Below are 22,453 nucleotides of genomic sequence, written 5' to 3'. Positions count from 1 at the left end.
ATAAAGTATAAGAGCATCTCAGTAGAAGCTGAAAATCTTTCAATAAAATAAAATACAGTCTTGTCAGAAAATAATAAAGGGAAGAAAGCTTCCACAAGGCAATAAAGAACATTAATCTTTATATTTAAGATGGAGATTAATATTAACTATAACTCTACAGTCAGGACTTTTCTAAAAAAGGAAGAAGAAAACAAGCAAGCCAACTGTCACCATTATTTTATTATATCATTCTGGAAGCACTGACAAATGCAGTAAGAAATAGAAGTTAATAAATGATAATTAAATCTTTAGAATTAGGTATTGGCTGGATAGAAATTTACTAAAATTAACAGCTCTCCTCTATCTCCAGAATAACAAATTATATTTATTTACAGAATATCCAGTTTATTAGCAACAAATAATCAAATATTATACATGTTGAACACTGCTAATCCAAAACTCTGAAATTTGAAATGCTCCAAAGTTGGAAACTTTTTGAGCACTGACAGAAACCACAAGTGGAAAATTCCAAACATAATACTTAAAAACCTTTTTTGATTGCACCAAATTATTTAAAATATTGTATAAAGTTACCTTCAGGCTACTATGTATATAAAATGTTTATGAAACACAGATAAATTTCATGTTTAGTCTTGGGAACCATCCCTAAGATATCTCATTACATACATGCAAATATTCCAAAATCTGAAAAAATCCAAAATACTTCTGATCCTAAGCATTTTGGGCAAGGGATACTCAGCCTACACCCAGAATAACCTCAATTAATAGTTATATGCATGTGTATACACATATACATACATACGAAACAGACTAAAAACTTTACGTGTGTGTGTGTGTGTGTGTGTGTGTGTGTGTGTGTGTGTGTCTTTATGTATAAAAAACAGAATGCTTAAACAAATGGAGAAACGTATCTTGGTCCTGATTAACTTTTAGAAGGTATGGGTGTAATTTTGATATCAAAAATCTAAGAGCAAAAAATGAAAGATAAAATCACAAACCACTCTAACTTTTAAAATGCAAAATTCCTAAATAAAATCCTTGTAAACTGATGTAAAGTATTTGTTTTGTTTAAAGAATAACACACGACACCAAGTAAAGTTTATCAATCCACTTGATAGAAACCAACTTTATTAATCCACTGTAACCTATATACCTATCCAATTTCAATCAACATCCTAATTGGTATTCTACTAAAATCTATGTACTTAACTTCAAAACATTCTAATATGGTATTTTCAAAACTATAAAAAGTAAATCAAACTTCATTTGAAAGAACAAATTAATAAATGTGGCTAATTCTCCATTCCACCCCGCTCCCACCATTCCTATCACTACTTTGACTCTCATCTCTCCTTTCCTAGATTACTGGACAAACTTCTTAACTGAGTTCCTGGCCCAGTGTGAAGGAGGAGGTTTTCAACTTAAAATCGGCACTCTTTTTAGAACACACAGCCTTTTAAAGTCCCTGCCATGGCCTCTTATCTCATCCTCTTCCTCCCTTTTATTCCACTTATATCACTAATAGAAGTTCCTAGAATGAATGAAGCAGCAGTCTGGCCTTGAGTACCTTAGCACCCGTACCTTACCTTTCCAGAAAACCTTTTGCGACTTCCTCTGGTCTTACCCTCAGCCTTAGTCAAGATTTTCATACTACAGTGAGCACCCTGCTGCAAAGGCTTGCCTCACGCCATTCTACAACCAGTGCATTAATAGTCTGTTCACTCCTCCTAGAACAGAAGCAGCCAGACAACTGAGGAGATGATTAGGTGAGAAGTCATGGAGGGACTATGAGAAAACTAAAGAGGAACAGAAGGCATCTAAGAGAAAACTTCAGCCTTGAGGTAATGAAGAAGACAGCCAAAATGTCCATTCTAGAGCTAAAGGAGGCCATTTAGAAATTTAGAATAAGTAAAAAGGACTTTACTTCTTCCATCAGTCAAAGTACCAAACCCTAAAGAGGAACAGACAGAATAACATTTGCCCTTGCTGGTTCTTGCCCTTCTCTAGGGATGGGAAGAGCTTAGGTGTAGTTATTGAGAAAAGAGTTCCACCAAGAGTAAAAGAGATATAGTAAGCAGAGAAAGAAAAAGGAAACATGTTTGCCAACTCAGACTCCAGAATCTGAGATGTTAATGGCTTATAAGGAATAAGAACTTCAGGAAGAAAAAAAAGAGTAGTAAGAATCCCATAGTTTCCATGCTCCAGACCCTGTTCCCAGGATCTCCTTAAGAAATGGAAGAAAGGGCAGCAATAAATATCATGTGTTCTTACCTGTTACTACTTAATTCTAGAGGACAGTATCTAGAACATTGAGAGAGTGCATGCATAAGAGGGTCAAGGCTAATGGAATGACTTTGGGTAGCCACGGTCATTAGTAACATGCCATGGATGCCAACTGGGCAAGAGCTATCAGGAACCAGTTGTATCACCCCAGAAAAAACACAGATAAGGGAAACTTGGTTTTAGACATCTTGTCACACAGTAAAAGTAGTGGCAGAAGGAGGTAATTCCCATTTTCATGTCATCTGACCTTGTATCAAAAAAGGAAAAAGTCTACCATAATCTTCATTCATTCAAACACTATTTCACTCTATAAACAAACGTGGGCAAAGACTACATTAGACAGTTGGCAGAGCCAGCGGGGACACACATGCTCCCACAGAGCATACAACCTCATGAGAAGGTAGGAAACAGTAAGTCCTATGAATGGAGAGAAGCCCCGTATCAGGAGAGGTGGCCAAAAGGACAGGATAACCCAGGTGAAACTCAAATGAGAAACCAGCTACCAGAAACAAATATTCTAGACAATGCGAGGGCATGTACAAAGGCTAGGAGGTAAAACAGCCTGGCACATTTTAAGTTAACAAAAATTTGGAAAAGCTGGTGAAAAAAATGCTTGAAGGAAAAAAGAGGAGACGCTGTGCAAAGACAGACGGCATCAGAGAGGACAGTGGCACCAGACCATCCAGGGTCTTATAAACCACATTTGGGGAGTTAGCCTTTATTTTTAAAATATTAAAAAGAAGCCACGGAAGGGTTTTAAGCAAATGAATGATTTGGCCAGACTCGTGTTTTTCTGAAGGCACTCCAGCTGGTCTGGGAAGTGAATTAAAGAAAAGCAATCTGAAAAGGAGGAGACCAGTTAGGAAATTTGTAAAGCCAATCAGATGAACAATGAGCACCAAAATTTTCAAAACGCAAAAAACAAAGGAAAATACTTAAGTATGAAGACCTTAGTACTGAAAAATAGTCTGGCAAAGAGTTTTTTAGAAACAGGTACCACACTGTTGTAGCCTATGATTAAATCTACACCTTTATCTGCCCTACTATCCTTTATCCAATATTGGTCCCAACCTCTTTTGTGAGAAATAAACCCTATATCCAGCTGTCCAACACAGTAGTCACTGGTACATGTGGTTAAACTAAAATATATTTTTAAAATTTATTCTTCAGTAGCAATAGCTAATTTTCAAGTGTACAACAGTAGAGGTGGCTAGTGGCTACTCAATGTCCAGCATAGATATAAACATTTCCATCACCACAGAAAGGTCTACTAGACAGTGCTGAGCTACAGATATATCTAAATTTGCCACTTCACTATGAAGGCCTACTTAAAACAACACTGAAGGCACCTGTGCCTTCACTCACTATCTCATGCCCCTCCTTGTATATTAATAAGCCCTCACAGTGCAGTGAAGAATCATGGTGTACGAACCACAAGACAGGCTCTGTGTTTTGGCTCATTAATCCTCACTGTGCTCTGAAGAAATAGAAACACAGCAGGCATCACCCATATAGGTGAGGACACCAAGGCACAGAAATTAACCTGCCTGAAGCTATAAAGTCAATAATGGAGTCACAAATAAAAGCTAGATTCCCTAATGCCCTGACCAGTGCTCTATTCATTAAAGTAGTCATGGCTGATTTAAGAACCCAAGAATGAAAACTAATCAGTTTCACTTGACCTAGGCAATGATTTGCTTTACCAAATGGCTTGCTACACATACAGGAGGGTCGTATCTGTTAGGTCCTTGTAAAGAAAGTTATCTCTGTTAGGCCCATGTATATAGACAGACAGACAGACAAACAGACACACACACACACACACACACACACACACCCTGAATTTGCCCCAATTATCTTATAACCTGTGATGAGAGATAAAAGAAATTAGACACATTTACTGAAACTAACAGCACCAAGATATGGTACATTCTTGCATTATTAATTTGGTTTTCAATTATGTTAAATGGTTACCAATAAAGATTCCAACCTAGAAGCTCTGCATTTTATAACTTATTTTCATCTGTTACCACTGAAAGCCTGACTATTGTGTGCTCTTTTTTAACCTATAGAAGCAAAAAGAGCACAGAGAGGCAATGCTTGCGTTTTCATTTCAACTACCTAACTAACTGGAAAGAATAAAATAATGCATAGGGAGACATGAACCAAGTTACAGATTAAAGATACAAAATCTACATACAGCATTTACTTGTGACACTCTTGACAACAGCAATTTTAAAACCCACCTGCTGGCATTCACTAATGCATCTCTGTGTCCTGCCACAAAAAGTTTACCCAGAACCGCATGTGAATGATGTGAAAAATCTAGGAAATAATTCAACGGCCCTTGCCCAAAATTAAATTTTTATATGCTTTACCTGTCGTTATATTATACACACAGAAAAATAAGATGGGAATGAAATAAATAATTCCAAACTATTAGAAAGCATACAAAATAATTGTTTCTACAATAATTAGTTATTAAAGAATAAATCAACCTATAAACACTAAGTGAATTTTTCCATTAAATGAAAGCTTCCAAAATTAATTTGACAATTGTTTCTGAATTAAGGAAGTGAATCTCCTCCAAAGATGTCAGCACAGTCATCCCTGCTGGTATCCATGGGGAATTGGTTCCACGACCCCTGTGATGTCAAAACATGCAGCTGCTCAAGTCTCTTATAAAAAAATGGCATAGTACTTACTTGTAAACTACACATATCCTCCCATATACTTTAAATCATCATCAGATTACTTGTAACACCTAACAGTATGAAATGCTGTATAAATATTTATACTATAGTTTTAGATCATTTTATTGTTTTTCCCTATTTACTTTTTAACTTTTATTTTATTTTAGGTTTTTATTTAAGTTGGGAAGGTTATATAGGTAAACTTGTGTAATGGGGGAGTGCTGTACAGATTATTTCACCACCCAGGTATTGAACCTGCTAAGAAATAGGTATTTTTTCTGCTCCTCCCCTTTCTCCCACTCTCCTCTCATGTAGACCCCAGTGTCTGTTGTTCCCTCCTTTGCTTGTATTCATGAGTTCTCATCAGTGAGCTCCCATTTATAAGTCAGAACATGTGGTAGTTGGTTATCTGTTCCTGCGTTAGTTTGCTAAGGAAAATGGCCTGCAGCTCCATCCACGTGCCCACCAAAGACATGATGTCATTCTTTATTGTGGCTGCATAGTATTTCATGGTGTATACGTACCACGTTTTCTTTATCCAATCTGTCATTAATATTTCCCCAATATTTTTGATCTGCAGTTGGCTGAATCTCGAATATGAAACCCAAGAACATGAAGGACCAATTGTATCAAAAAGACAAAGGGCATGAATGCTGATTATAAATGCAGAATCTGATGATCACATCTAATTTTAGTTATGAAAGAGAAGAAAGTCATCAACTTGAGAAAGTCTCTGCTTCATCACATACCTTGATTCAAGAATATAAGTCAATTTTTAAAATAACTTTTAAGTTGACCTACTTACACAGCATTCCTGGAGGCTCCACAGGAAAGTAACAGCTTGACTATATCCATGTGCCCATTCTTGGCTGCGTCGTGAAGTGGTGAGTCATTTTGATATCCAGTGGTGTTCACCAACGCCTTATGCTGGAGCAGTAATTCCACTACCTTCAGGTGCCCATGATTGCAAGCTTCATGCTAATTAAATTTTTGAAAAATAAGTGAAAGAAGTGATAAGAAAGAGCAATGAATGATATTATAATATCATATGTTAGAAAAATACAAATGTAGGGCCTCCAAGTTTGGGTCTCCTCCCATGACCGCTCCCTTCGTGGAAGCCATCTTTCTCTCTCCTGGATTTCCAGCTCTCTGGAATCCCCTCCCACACAGTGGAAGCTCTCTTTCCCCTCCCAGATTTCCCCTCTGTGGTCCGCTTCCACCTGGTGTGGAAGCTCCTTTTCATCTCCTAAACTCCATCTCTCTCTCTCAATTTTCTACCACTCAGTGTGCAAGCTGTCTTTCCTCTCCTGGATTCCATCTTTCTGGATTCTCTCACTCAGTGTGAGAGGAGCTTTCCTTCTCCAGTTTTCCCCCTCTGGGAACCCTTCTCACTCAGTGTGAGAGCGGCTTTTCTTTCTCTCTCAGTGTGAGAGTTAGCTGTTAGCTCTCTCTCCTTTTTCTCCCTCTGCTTTAAATAAATCACTTTCTACGAGGAAAAAAAAAAAGAAAAATGTAAATGTCAGGCAGTAAATTTACTGTTACCTAAATGCTCATGAAGGCTGTTAAGTTGTTGACAGAATAAAAGTTACTATTAACTAATCTTTTTTGATAAAGATCTGTGTAATTCATGAAAAAAGAAAAGGCAATTCATTTGAGCCTTGGGTCAAGCACATTTACATTTTTTTTTTTTTTTTTTTTTTTTGAGATGGAGTCTCGCACTGTTGCCCTGGCTGGAGGGTAATGGCGCAATCTTGGCTCACCCCAACCTCTGTCACCAGGGTTCATGTAATAATCCTGCCTCAGCCTCCTTAGCTGGGATTACAGGCACACACTACCATATCTGGCTAATTTATTTTGTATTTTTAGTAGAGATAGGGTTTCACTATGTTGGCCAGACTGGTCTCGAACTCCTGACCTCATGATCTGCCTGCCTCCGCCTCCCAAAGTGCTGGGATTACAGGCATGAGCCACTGCGCCCAGCCCACCTTTTTTTTTAAGAAGAAAATGGAGCTTTACACCAACTATAGCTCCTTGTTCTACAATAAATTTAAAACATTAAAAAAAAGACTATATATTTAATAACAAGATGATACATAAAAATCTGTACCAGTACATACACATATCATGCAACAAAGTATCTGTGAAGGAGTACTTTGCTGAACCTACAGATAGCTGTATGACTGCTGTCATTAATAAGAGAAATAACATGAGTAGGAATACAAAAAGAGCTTGCTGAATGACTGAACTGGTAACAATGGAATGTTCAAAGATGCCTTAGGTACGAATCTTTCCTTATGTCTAATGAACTACTAACAATGTTGTATTCTACTAGATCTCTCGCATTCTATACTTAAGTACATCTATTTCAATTCATAATAGGTGATACCACACTCAACATCTGTAGGTCTATTTTTAGGAGAAAGAAATCCTAATTAGGCATTAAACTCTCTAAATCACTAACCAATCTTTACTACAACTTGTTAGTAGCTTTGAAGAAAAAAAATTAACCTTTCTTTGAAAAGCTTAGACAACCAGTAGAGTCCAACCAGCAAAGTGACTGATCCAGACTAAACCGTCCCAGCTTTTTAATTTCTGGGCTGAATTTCTAGTTTACAGGATGAAGGTATCTACTTCATTTGCTGACAGTTCTGTGGCTGCATTCAAATCTCACGTTTATTTTTCCTAATGTAATTAGCCTACATAGCAATTGTTTCCAAGTATTTGTGTCATTCTGTTTCCAGATTATGCTTCACTTTTACTTTTAATAATAAGCAAAGACTTTTAAAAACGTTTAACGTAAGCAAAGATTTCTACTGCCTTGTATCTCTGCAATTGGATAGGATATAAGTGAGGCTGAGACAGACCCTCAGTAAGAATTACCTCCTTGTGATCACTTTCCTATACTCAGTTCCTCTGACCCCTTCTTGTTCCAAGAAATTTGGTTCCAGTGACATGCAGTGCTACAGAATGGAGCCTGATGTCAGCTGTAGCTGTAATCTCCAGACATTAGCTAAATTCTGCAATATAGTACAAGTAGATTCCTAAATCTAGTCTGTCAAAAGGTAACCAATTTCTTGCCTGTCACAAATGAAAAGCTAGAAGGAAAGTAATCATGTTCTCATACTTGATGAAAACAAATTCTTCAGACTAAAAAGAATATATGTGGCAGAGGATGATATATAGACAACTACATAACTATAAACTATAAGAACTGTAAAACATAAAAAGAATGAGAATAAAAACCAGAATAAATACCAATGGTGTCCATCCAGCATGGTCTTTAACATTTGGGTCACTTCCATTTTGTAAAAGGTATTCAACAGAAGGTATATCACCCTAGAAAAATGAACAAAATAGAAATTAAAAAGCATTAAGGAAAGAAAGGAAAATATTGAGATTTTAAAAATGCTATCTTCAAGATAAAGTAAAACTTAAATCATCTCTTAAGGCTACTGTTCCTGAGTGAATAAAGAAATCATTAGGCCAGGTGTGGTGGCTCATGCCTATAATCCCAGTACTTTGGGAGGCCAAGGTTGAGTGGCTCACCTGAGGTTAGGAGCTTGAGACCAGCCTGGTTAACATAGTGAAACCCCATCTCTACTAAAAACACAAAAAATAGTTGGGCATGGTAGTGCCACCCCATAATCCCAGGTACTTGGGAGGCTGAGGCAGGAGAATCACTTGAGCCCAGGGGGCAGAGGTTACAGGGGGTGGAGATCATGCCACTACACTCTAGCCTGGACCACAAAGTGAGACTCCATCTCAAAAACAAACAAACAAACAAAAAAAGAAATTATCTATACATAAATTATTCTGAGACATCAAGAAATACAGTCATGCTTGAATATAGACTACAAAAATCTATTAGCAAGCCATATTCAAAATTCATTTCATGGTAACACATAAAGGACACTAGCTAAAGATCATCTGCTCATAATGAAGTTTTAAAAGCCATAATTTTATTTATTAAAAAAACCATTTTTGAGTATATATGTAAATGGCTTCTGGGTATTGTTTAAAACAGACAAAACTGTTTAGCCCAGAAGACTACTCAGTGAAACCAAAGTTAAAAAACAGACAAAAACTGTAACTTTATTGGCAGTTACTCCATCCTAATACATTCATTTAGTTTATATTCACTTTATTTGTTCAATAACATTTTCTATGAAGCAACAGTTGCTCTGTTTAAAATGGCAGAAAAGAGATCAGTAGCATCCTATTCAAATCAGCCCATGGAATCAGCATTACATTTTTATCCCCTGCCCCCCGCCCGCTTCAAGTCTAAGATCACCACCCATTATCAACTAAGTCTACAGGAAATAGAGCTTCTGTAAATCCGTGATGTAGCCTTAGAAATCTTTTCTAACAAATGGTTTTCAACTTCTCACTCTCTATTTCCCTATTCCAGTACTCTGGAGACCTATACAACAATGTTGTAACAGTAGCACACCAATGCAGTGGAGAGAGATGGAAGATGAGGGTAAAGTAAGAAATACAATAACTTAACTTTAGAATTCACCACCTCTTTTTGAATGACATGAAAAAGATCTGGGGAATAAGTGAATTAAAATAAGGCACAAGGCAAGGAAAATAAAGGCAGGCAATATTAATTTCGCTTTTATAATATTAAGACATTATCAATTATTAAACAGCATTAAAATTAAAGTTCCCTTCCCAGTTTTGAACTTTCTGTGTCTTGTGTGTCATGATTCAACTAAATCCTCCAAGTTAGTGGACCTTTAAGGTTACTTTAAAGCTGTCTTTTGAAGTAGGAAATAAAATAGCTTCCCTCTGCTGCCGGCCTCCAGTGAAGGTAGACTCTGGCAAAGGAGTTAAGTCTGGGGAACTGGTCTCAGGTAGTCTGCCCTCTCTCTTCTCTTTTTTATTCCTTTCCCTAGAAGTGAGACACATAATCCTTAAGCTATCTAATATCAAGGTCTCTTAAATTCTTCCCTTCATGTAATGTGGGAAGATCTGACATCTATCTTCTATATTTAACTACATATTATGTTTTAAGTATCAGTTAACTCTTAAAGGCTTTTAAAAAATCTCTAGCTGTAAAATAAGAGATATCACCCCTTTGTAAAACAATGTCAGGCTACAGGAAGAAGGAGGCATTTATGCCATGAGACGAAGGTAAAAATTTTCTTGAAATTACACTATTATCACCAGTCACTACAAATATAACTAAACCAGTTCTTTTAGAATAACAGGAGAGGGTACAATATCTAAGTCCATGAAGATAAGGCAGAAATAACTAGCAGAGGGTACTCTTTAAAAAGACTGAATAAAAAGCCACAGATGACAGAAGTTACATACATAACACTGTGTTCAAAGAGTTTTGTGAAGTGCTTCTTTAGTGAATAAATCTCTCCCCTCCCACCCTTACCCCTAGTACTCTTTTCTGAAATGATTTTTTTCCTCTGTTGGTTTGAAAATGCAGAAATCACTAATTCTCCTAACACTTGATTTTTTTCTTTTTAAAAAATTTTACTGGCTGGGTGCACTGGATCACGCCTATAATCCCAGCACTTTGGGAGGATGATGCAGGTGGATCACGAGGTTAGGAGTTCAAGACCAGCCTGGCCAATGTGGTGAAGCCTCATCTCTACAAAAAATACAAAAATGGGCCGGGCACGGTGGCTCAAGCCTGTAATCCCAGCACTTTGGGAGGCCGAGGCGGGTGGATCACAAGGTCGAGAGATCGAGACCATCCTGGTCAACATGGTGAAACCCGTCTCTACTAAAAATACAAAAAATTAGCTGGGCATGGTGGCACGTGCCTGTAATCCCAGCTACTCAGGAGGCTGAGGCAGGAGAATTGCTTGAACCCAGGAGGCGGAGGTTGCGGTGAGCCGAGATCGCGCCATTGCACTCCAGCCTGGGTAACAAGAGCGAAACTCCGTCTCAAAAAAAAAAAAAAAAAAAAAAAAATACAAAAATTAGCCGGGCCTGGTGGCGCACACTTGTAATCCTATCTACTTAGAAGGTTGAGGCAGGAGAATTCCTTGAACCTGGGAAGCAGAGATTGCAGTGAGCTGACATCATGCCACTGCACTCCAGCCTGGGTTAACAGAGTGAGACTCCATCTCGGGGGAAAAAACAAAAAAAAAAAAGCTTTTTATTTCTAATTGTCTCTGTTTCCATGCTCTGGGCTGCTTCTCAAATACAGCAAATCTTCAGTTTTCTAAAAAAGTAAATCCACATGCAACATATATTTTTATATTCCTAAATTAACAAAATTACCATAAATGCTCAATGGACCTAAAAGGATCATAGGTTTCAAATCAATTGCCCCAGTTTCAAGGAAAAAAATTAAAAAGGAACATTTTATTATACTTCTAGAGGAAGTTATCATATATTTAGCAACTGGAGTGCAATGGCATAGTTCACGGTAACTTCAAGCTCCTGGGCCCAAGCAATTATCCTGATTCAATCTTCTGAGTAGTAGCTGGGATTACAGGTATATACCATAAAGCATGGCTTATTTTTTAATTTTTTGTAGAGATGGGGCCTCTGTTGCCCAAATTAATGGACTCCAGCAATCTCCTGCCTCAGCTTCCAAAACAATTGGTATTACAGGTGTGAGCCCCTGCAACTTTGGCTTTATATTCATATCAGTTACAAATGAATGCAGGAATATCTGTTAAGATACAAATTTGATTTTTTTCAATAACAATCCTGTAAAAAGTCAGCAGATAAACCACCAGAACCACACACATTCCCTATGTTCAACATGAAAGTACTCACACGCACAAACACCTCAAACATTTCCCCATTCTAATGCTACGTGGTAATGAAAAAACATATTAAAGAAGATCAAAAAATAATATAAACACAATTGTGAAATGGAAGAGACTCATGGAGATAGTCAAACAGAAACAGAGTGACAATTTAAAGAATAAACGTAGACTCTCTTTCAAGGTTGCTAGACTGTTGCTATTTTTCTTTCATGTCACCTCTTCGTATTATCAAAGTGTCTTGTTAACATTCTACCCACCTCTTGAACTGTATAGCTGATTAGCAAATGGCCTGCTTTTTGTAACCAATCTGCTTTCTCCTCTCTAGTACTTGAAAGTTTGTCACATTTTCATCTTTCTACTTCATGTAAATTTAATGTCATGCTCATAAATAAAATTATGATAATTAGATAGAGTCTACAGTAACTGGGTAAGGTTGAACTGATACGAAGTAGCCAGGAAATAAATTAACTTTTGATTCTGGCTTCTTTAAATTAGTTTCAAATACTCATTTTTGGGCTCCTCACAACTTGAAAGAATAATTAAACTTTTCTTACACCATAGCAAAAAAAAAAAATTATCTAAGGAAAGTATTTGCCAAGCCTTACTAAAAATGTTAAGTGAATTTGGTATTTTCAAGTAATACACTGAAGGCTGAAAATAAATGTCTATGTGAGTGTGTCCCACTGAATCTTTTTTTTTTTTTTTTTTTTTTTTTTTTTGAGACGGAGTTTCGCTCTTGTTACCCAGGCTGGAGTGCAATGGCGCGATCTCGGCTCACCGCAACCTCCGCCTCCTGGGTTCAAGCAATTCTCCTGCCTCAGCCTCCTGAGTAGCTGGGATTACAGGCAAGCGCCACCATGCCCAGCTAATTTTTTATATTTTTAGTAGAGACGGGGTTTCACCAGGTTGACCAGGATGGTCTCGATCTCTCGACCTCGTGATCCACCCGCCTCGGCCTCCCAAAGTGCTGGGATTACAAGCTTGAGCCACCGCGCCCGGCCCCACTGAATCTTTTATTGCTAATTGTTCAAAGGAAAGATCCTTCACACATTTGTACATACTACAGATCCACGCATATTCCAGCAATATAAATTAACTTCCCAAAAAACACACATACAAGAACAAAACTTTTTCCTTATGATAAAGGTCAGCTCTTCTTTCTTAAAGACAATACAGAACATTACAAGTTAGTATAAGACAAATGACTTTCCCAGCATGGTTAAGCTTTTCCATGTAAATGAACCGACCAGGAACCTACAATTTCCCCTCTTAGCAAAAGGTGCCATTAAAACAAACAAAAATTAACCATCTGGAATGAAGCTCTAAAAATGTTAAATATTTCTCTGGCTTCTTAGTCAGAATTTACTGAATAAAATACAGGCATACCTCGGAGATATTGTCGGTTCAGCTGCAGACCACTTCAATAAGGCAAATATTGCCATAAAGCAAGACACATGAATCTTTTGGTTTCCCATTGCATATAAAAGGTGTATGTACACTATACTGTAGTCTACTAAGTGTTCAATAGCATTATGTCTTAAAGAAAATGAACAGATCTTAATTTAAAATAACTGTATCGCTAAAAAATGGTGACAAACTTTTTGCTGGTGGATGGTCTTTCCCTGATGCTGCTGGCTGCTGACTAAGCAAGTAGATGGTTGTTAAAGGTCGGGGTGGTTGTGACAGTTTTGTTTTGTTTTGTTTTAAAGATGGAGTCTCACTCTGTTGCCAGACTGGAGTGCAGTGGTGTGATCTCTGCTCACTGCAACCTCCAACTCCAGGGTCCAAGCGATTCTCCTGCCTCGGCCTCCCAAGTAGCTGGGATGACAGGCACATACCACCACAACCAGCTGACTTGTGTATTTTTAGGTGAGAAGGGGTTTCACCATGTTGGCCAGGATGGTCTTGATCTCTTTACCTCGTGATCCACCCACCTCAGCCTCCCAAAGTGCTGGAATTACAAGCATGAGTCACGGCACCCAGCCAACAGTTTCTTAAAACAAGACGACAATAAAGTGTGCCACATCGACTGACTTCATTTAATGAAAGATTTCTCTGTAGCATGTGATGCTGTTTGGTGGTATTTTATCCATGTAGAACTTGTCTCAAGATTGGAGCTAATCCTCTCAAATCCTGCTGCTGTTTTATCAAGTAAGATTAAGTAATTTTCTAAATCCTTTGTTGGCATTTCAAAAATGTTCACAGCATCTTCACCAGAAGTAGATTCCATTTGAAGAAAAGAAATCACGCGCTTTCTCATCCATAAGAAACAGTGCCTCATCCATGAGACTGCAGCAATTCAGTCACATCCTCAGGCTCCATTTCTAATTCTAGTTGTCTTGTTATTTCTACCACATCTGTAGTAACTTTCTTCACTGAAGTCCTGAACCACTCAAAGTCATCCACGAAAACTGTAATCCACTCTTTTCCAAACTCCTGTTAATGCTGACATCTGGATATCCTCCCATGAATCACCAATGATAATGGCATCTAGAAAAGTGAATCATTTCCAGAACCATCAGTGGACTCAAATCTCCATCTATAGCAGCTATAGAATTGATGTTTTGTTGGTAGACATGAAAACAGCATTAATTTTCTCATACGTCTTCACCAGAACACTTGGATGACTAGGTGCACTGTCAATTAGTAATATTTTGCATATCTTTCTTGAGCAGTAGGTTCCAACAGGGGGCTTAAATTATTTAGTAAACCATGCTGTCAAGATGTGCTCTCATCCAGGATTTGTTGTTCCAAATGGTAAATGAGCATTGGCTTCAACTTCAAGTCCCCAGCTGCATCAGCCCCTGACAAGAAAGCCTGTTCTTTGAGGTTTTGAAGCCAGGCATTGACTACTCCTTTCTAGCTATGAAATACCAAGATGGAATATTCTTCCAATAGAAGGCTGTTTCAACTTCACTGAAATCTGTGGTTTAGTGTGGCACTTTCTCATTAATTATCTTGGCTAGATCTTCTGGATAGCCTGCTGCAGTTTCTCCATCAGCACTTGTTTCAATGTGCATTTTTATGTTATGGAGATGGTTTTTTTCCTTCAACTTTATGAACCTAGCTAGCTTCCAACTTTTCTTCTGTAGCTTTCTCATCTCTTTCAGCATTCACAGAATTGAAGAGACTTAAGCTCTCACTCTGGAGTAAGGTTTGGCTTAAGGAAAATACTGTGGTTGGTTCAATCATCTATCCAGACTATCCAGCTCTCCTCCTATAGGCAATAAGGTGGTTGTGTTTTCTTCTCATTTGTGTATTCACCAGGGTAGCACTTTTAATTTCCTTAAAGAACATTTTCTTTGCATTCACAAATTGGCTGTTTGGCAAGAGGCCTACCTTTTGTCCTATCTCAACTTTCAACATGTCTTCCTCACTCTTCATTTCTAACTTCTTAGATAAAAGAAGAGATAAGCGACTCTTCACTTAAAAACTTAGAGGCCAGCCGGGTGCGGTGGCTCAAGCCTGTAATCCCAGCACTTTGGGAGGCCGAGGCGGGTGGATCACGAGGTCAAGAGATTGAGATCATCCCGGTCAACATGGTGAAACCCCGTCTCTACTAAAAATGCAAAAAACTAGCTGGGCATGGTGGTGTGTGCCTGTAATCCCAGCTACTCAGGAGGCTGAGGCAGGAGAATTGCCTGAATTCAGGAGGCGGAGGTTGCGGTGAGCCGAGGTCGTGCCATTGCACTCCAGCCTGGGTAACAAGAGCGAAACTCTGTCTCAAAAAAAAAAAAAAACAAAAAACAAAAAACTTACAGGCCATTGTAGGGTTGTTAGTTGGCCTAAATTCAATATTGTTGTGTCCCAGGGAACAGGGATTCAAAAGGAAAGAGATGGGATAATTACCAGTAAGTCAGAAAAGACACCATTTATCAATTAAGTTTGCCGTGTTACATGGGAAGGGTTTGTGGTGCCCCAATGCCATTACAACAGTAACATCAAACATCACTGATCACAGATCACCATAACAGATACAAGAGTAGTGAAAAGATTTGAAACATTGTGAGAATTACCAAAATGTGACACAGAGATATACTGAGTATGTGCTGTTAGGAAAAAAAAAAACCAGCACAGATAGACTTGCTTAATGCAGGATTGTCAAAAAACACAAAAACAAAACTGTATCTTCGAAGCACAAAAAAAGTGAAGTGCGATTAAAGGAGGTATGCCTGTAATTTAACAGATAATTCTGATAACCTAGTTAATGGTACAATAAGTTACTGGTATTACTAAAGCAGACTTATACAAATGTGGGGGATGACAGAAGGGAAAAAGCAGATACTGACTCCAAGAGGTGTTTTAGAGATTAAACTCTTGAAAATATCACATATGCCAAGGCTGCTTTTGTGTCCTTTGCTACCTTCTCACGAAGCTACCATGAAGGATACATAATAATTACACACACAATATAACATGACTACATTACAGTATAATAAACTACAAAGTTGCCGGGCGCGGTGGCTCAAGCCTGTAATCCCAGCACTTTGGGAGGCCGAGGCGGGTGAATCACGAGGTCGAGAGATCGAGACCATCCTGGTCAACATGGTGAAACCCCGTCTCTACTAAAAATACAAAAAAACTAGCTGGGCATGGTGGCACGTCCCTGTAATCCCAGCTACTTAGGAGGCTGAGGCAGGAGAATTGCCTGAGCCCAGGGGGCGGAGGTTGCGGTGAGCCGAGATCGCGCCATTGCACTCCAGCCTGGGTAACAAGAGCGAAACTCCGTCTCAAAAAAAAAAAATAATAAACTACAAAGTTAAACTCTGAATGAGACTCTTCACAAGGGATCTTCTCCCTGCCCAGGGGATCTTCACCACCTTTGTTATGTTCTAAGCATACCATGCTTGTAAGCCGCCTTCAAAACATTACCTACTATGTCTACATCACTAATACATCATGACATGCCACCTTCAAGCCATTCTTCTATTCCACAGTAAGTCATTGCTGGGGCTTAAATTATGAGTGATCACTGCCATTTTAAGAATTTGTGCTAGAGAACTTGGTGGGGGGGCGTCGGGGAGGAAAGGGGAAGGTCAGTACAGTACAAATTCTCAAGCAAAGGTGACAAATAGAAAATAGAAAATTTTTTCTATGTCTTTAGTATTTTGTTTTTTTCTTGGGTTGGTGCAAGAGTAACTGTGGTAATAAATCAGAATAAATGGTGAGTATTTATCTTAGTTTCTACTTAGGCACAATGCTTTCTCATAATAATCTCCCATTCATAACACAATGTTTTCAACAGTGGTTTAACACAGGTGATGCAGACATTCAAATAGGAACATGAGTTAAGAAGATATTCAAATAGGAAGAGGAATATAAAAACGAGTTTTTGATTGGAGAACAAAGAAATGACAATTTTGACTTCAGTTAGATTGCATATGTAACTCTGGCTGTTACATATACAACTGACTCCAGGAAATACAAAGGGAAATTCATGTAAGAAATTATAAAGCTACTTCAGTGGTGTGGTCAAAAAGTTATGATGTCCACACTAATAATCCCCAGAACCTGTGAATATGTTACTTTACATGGTGAAAGGGACAATGCAATGTAATTAAGGATACACACCGTGAGATGGGGAGATTATTCTGCATTTCTCAGGTAGCCCAATTTAATCATATGAATCCTTAAAAGCAGAGGGTCTTTCCTAGCTATGTCAGAAAGATGAGATGTGTGAAGGGCTCCGTCTACTGCTGCTGCATTTGAAGATAAAGAAGAGGACCTCTGGCAGAAGACATTTCTTAGCAGTGGAAGAAAAAAAAGAACAGGACCACAAACTAAGGAATGTGACAATCTCTAGAACCTGGAAACAACCCTCACATCTCATCTAAAAAGACTGGCTGGATGTGGTGGCTCATGCCTATAATCCCAGTACTTTGGGAGGCCGAGGTGGGAAGATCACCTGAGGTCAGGAGTTAGCGATCAGCCTGGCCAACATGGCAAAACCCCGTCTCTACTAAAAATATAAAAATTAGCTAGGTGGGGTGGCAGGTGCCTGTAATCCCAGCTACTCAGGAGGCTGAGGCAGGAGAATTGCCTGAATCCAGGAGGCAGAGGTTGCAATAAGCCAAGATCATGCCACTACATTCCAGCTTGGGTGACAGAGTGAGACTCACTCTCTCAAAAAAACAAAAGAAAAAAAAAATATATATATATATACACACACTAACAAATCTACTGATTTTAAGAATCTGTCTATTAAAATAAAGCTAAGGTAAGAGGCATATATTCAACTCAAAAAATTTTTAAAGGATACTATTAACTGGTGATTGAACAAACAATAAAAATCAATTAACTTTTAAAAAATGTACCATAACATAACCTGACAACTGGTGACAATAATTGCATTTAATAATTAAGTTCAAAGAAATAAAGATGGATTATTCTAATTCTGGCAAAACTCTAAGTAAACTGACAAATCTCATATGAAGTAATCTCGAACATATCAATAAAGAAAATTCACCAAGACAGGAGTATACCATCATTTTTTCCTGATTTAATATTCTATTACGGTTTCTTCCCATGCCTAGACCAAGAATAGGCAAACTATGGCCTGTCGGCCAGTCACCCGATTTTGTATATAAAAAATTACTAGCCTGCATATTGTCTATGGCTACTTTTGCACTATGACAGCAGAGTTGAAGAGCTATGATAGAGACTTCACGGCCTGCAAAGCTGAAAATGTTTACTCTAACTGCCCCTTTAAGAAAGAATTTACAAAACTCTGGCCTAGATCCTAGGGATCCTGATTAATAAAGATAAATTATTCTTACGGTTAGAAGAAAAAGTCTCCACCAATATAAGTAAATGCTTACCTGATGTTCTGAAAATTCCCAGAAAGCAAAATATATAAAGTATTATACATTAGACAGAAAAATGAACAAAAATAATTACATTAGCTACTTATGTCTACGAAGCATTAATAACTTTCTGTTAAGATCAGAATAGCTTATATGTATGTATAATATGCATATATATTTAACAAAGATGACAAAAAAGTCTTATTTTCCAAGTCAAGGTTTGGAGAAATCAAACTAAAACACAACCAGAGACAAGTTCAAAAATTCAAGTTGTCCAAAGGATATGTGGTCATATTGTAAGGTCCCTGCCTCACTGGTATTAGATATAGAGTACAGTCATGCCTCAGTATCTGTGAGGAATTGGTTCCAGAATCCCAGCAGATACGAAAATCCACAGATTCCTCATATAAAATGATGTATTTGCAAATAACCTACACAGACCCTCCAGTATACTTTAAATCATCTATTACTTATATACGTAATATCATACAAATGATACGTAAATAATTACATGATATTTTAAAATTTGCATTACTTTTTATTACATATTGTTACTGGTTTTTCCCCCAAATATTTTTGATCTGCAGTTGGTTGACTCCATAAACACAGAACACACAGATACACAGAGCTGACTGTATTTTTCAGTAATCTGGAAGAAAAGCAAGGAAAATGAACCAGCAGCAGTTGGGATAAGCTCATTTTGTACTGTGCTTTCTCCAGACAGAAGTACAGAAATCTTGAGACCACACTCAATGTCTACTCCTACTCCGTGTTCTTCCCAAATGTTTCATGTTGCCCACCAGCCTTATATTTGTGAGCCTCCAGATGGTTCCTCCCAGACATCCCAAAGTTCTCTACCCATCCAGAAGACCAAAGGATTTCCTGGGTGAATTTACTATGTAAAGTCACTGAGAGAGCATGAAAGCTATTCTAATTTAGTACTAAGGTCTACCATATCACACTTTCCTAACACTTGCATGAAATCACAGAGCAAAGCCTATAAAGCTATAGTGCTTACTGCTCTGTTTAATTTGCAGTATTTGTATCAATTTCAAAGATTAACCACTGCCAAGTGTTCAGAAAATAGGCCAGGTTCCAAAAAATGCTGCCACATCCCAGGTGTTGAGGCAATAATTAAAGAGAATTAACGTCAATGAATGGGTCAGTAAAAAGGAATGGCTGATTATAGGGCAAAAAGCAGCTCCTTTGTGGTGAACCAGAGTAGCCATTTCTAAGAGTCAAATGTCCAGGTCACTGGAGAGATGTACAGATCACATCTTTCAACCTTCCAAATTCTAGTGTGCTCTTTTACTAAGTAAACATCGCTGCCTGTAATAACGTAGCAATTGTCTACATTCATAAAGCATGAGACCAGGTAAACAAAATGATAAAAACTGAATATAAAATAGACAAAAGCAAAAGCACTTGGCAAAGTAAAAGCTGAAATATTCAAATATTGTTTTTTTCCTACAAGATCATGCTGTCCAGACTCGGGGCCACTGCTCCAACTGAAGTAGAAATGCGGTCCCCGTGAATTTTGCTTCTCTGGTTCAGAGCACGTATCATGCCTGTGAAAGGTTACACCCTTTTTCACAAACTGCAGAGAAACTGCTTTACAGTTGGCCTCATTCTGAGATGGTATTTCAGAGTAAGCATCCTACCTTAATAGAAGCAATATGGAGCAAAGTCTCTCCTCTATGATTTCTTTTCCCAGCCATATTGGGTAACAGCTTCATTGCTGAGGGGCTAGATGTCACTCGTCTGTACCTTGAACTATTTAATGTAGAAGGTGGTGTACCTGGTGAAAGACTAATGAATTCGTCTGACATATTACTGTTTTTCCTCCCCGATGTACCACGAACTTTACGTTTGCAGGAAGGTGGCAAAGAACTTTCAGGCAATGGAATATTTTCTGAGGGCACCATTTGCTTAACAAAATCTCCACTGGTGCTCAGAATGCTGCTTCTACATCTCTTAGAAATGGGACTGGAACGTCTATTGTGTTGGCCACATTTTCCATTATTTTCTAATGGCAAAGATTTCTTAGACGTAAGATAATTTTTGCAGACCTTCTCAGGAGTCACTACTTCATTCTTGCTCTTAGTGTCTGGAGAACTTTCAGGCAATGGAGTATTTTCTGAGGGCGCCATTTGCTTAACAAAATCTCCACTGGTGTTCAGATTGCTGCTTCTACATTTCTTAGAAACAGGAATGGAAAGTCTACTGTCTTGGCCACGTTTCCCACTATTTTCTAATGGCAAAGATTTCCTACACGTAACATCATTTTTGCAGACCTTCTCAGGAGTCACTATTTCATTCCTGCTGTTAGTGTCTGGAGAGTCTATTTGCTCAGCCAATGGTAAAGAGACTTCAGTTAAACTTCCGAAACATTCAGATTCTGTCAAGGAGCCACTTGCTAGTAAGTCTATTTCACCATTTATCTCAGGGCTGGTGATAACGGATGGTTGGCTACAGAAGGATACCAGCTTTTGCTTCGATTCCTCTTTGGAATCAAATTTGCCATCTTCTTTTTCTGCCTGTAAATTCCATTTTTGGTTGATTTCAGCTAAAGTTTTCTTTTTTAGAGATCTTGCAGAAGGCTTTTTAGCCTTCTCAGAAACATCTGCAGGAGGAGTTGTGGAAACAAATTCATACATTGAGTCTTGCTGAGCATTTACATCTTTTTTTATTTCAGGCTGGGTCTGCACTGAAACTTTACTCACAACATATCTGACTTTCTTACTTCGAGGGCTAAACCACATTTTAATTGAATTCTTCTTGTTTTCTGCATCATTAAACAACCTTGTCCTAGGTTTATCTTCTTTCAATTCTGATAGGAAAAAAAGAAAAAGAAATCTGTTACATGAACTTTATTGCTCCCACCTGGAGCTCCCACAGAATTTTTTTTAATAGTTTCCTTAAATTGTATCATCTTTTAATTGTGTACTTCTTTCTCAGCTCCTAGAGTATGAACTCTTTGACAGCAGACAGATATTCATTCAATAAAGTCTTTGCGCTGTTTCTTAGAGACTGAAGATAGGGCAGAGAACAAAACATGAAACTTACATTCCAAATACAGTACCAAAAAAAAAAAAAAAAAAAAACCCATAAAATACTTAAGTACAAATCTACCAGAATATGTGTAAGTTCTGTTTGCTAAAATTTATAAAATACTTACTAAAGAAATTCTACACAGATGGAGAGATACACCATGTTCATGAACTATAACGATATTGTTAAGACGTCAATTTCTCTGAACAGATTTACAGATATAACAAATCCTGATGTAAATTCTAGTATGCTTGCTTGTAAAACTCAACAAGCAATTACAAAATTTACATGGAAAAAGGACGGTACTATAATTTGGAAAGGCAAAAGGCTTAGAATGGCCAACAGTACTGAAGAACAAAGTTGGAGGACTCATACTATCTAATTTCAAGACTTATCTAGGACAAAATGAATCCCAGGGATTAAAGACAATAGTCATGGTCCTTTAGGTACATCTTATATTTCAAGCTGTGTAACCAGAGATTAGTAAGAATGAATGAACAATAACTACATACTCAAACATAAACTGTTAAGCAAAAGAAGCTACATAATCATTATATGTTTTCATTTACATCAAATATAAAACAGCCAAAACTAACTTAATGTGTTAAGTCAGAAGAGTATTTGGTTATCCCTATAAGGAAAAGAAGCAGTGACCGGAAGGGGGCACAAGAAGGGCTTCCAGGGTATTGTTTTTGTTCTGCATGAGTTCAGTCTGTGCAAATTCATTAAACTATACACTTAGAAAATATATGTATACATTTTCTACATATATATAAAATACTTTTTAGATACTTTTTAAAAATATAGAATTATAATCAAGAATTAAAACACAAAGATTCTATTAAGAGTAGATAGAATACACAAAGATTCAGAAGAGTTT

The 22,453-nt window shown here is 37.7% G+C and overlaps 1 protein-coding gene across 1 annotated transcript in view; it reads right to left on the bottom strand.

The window, feature by feature from the left end:
* The window catches only part of BARD1 (BRCA1 associated RING domain 1), a 91,262-nt gene that overhangs the window by 33,551 nt on the left and 35,258 nt on the right, over window positions 1–22,453 (bottom strand). Inside the window, exons 4-6 of the mRNA XM_074399063.1 lie at window positions 20,184–21,352; window positions 8,232–8,312; window positions 5,782–5,954 (exon numbers count right to left, since the gene is read on the bottom strand). Of these exons, the coding sequence (XP_074255164.1) occupies window positions 5,782–5,954; window positions 8,232–8,312; window positions 20,184–21,352 (1,423 nt within the window). The remainder of the gene's footprint in view (window positions 1–5,781; window positions 5,955–8,231; window positions 8,313–20,183; window positions 21,353–22,453) is intronic.

Source organism: Saimiri boliviensis, chromosome 5, assembly GCF_048565385.1.
Source record: "Saimiri boliviensis isolate mSaiBol1 chromosome 5, mSaiBol1.pri, whole genome shotgun sequence".
Lineage (NCBI taxonomy): Eukaryota > Metazoa > Chordata > Mammalia > Primates > Cebidae > Saimiri > Saimiri boliviensis.
This window is presented reverse-complemented; position numbering and strand designations above follow the sequence as displayed.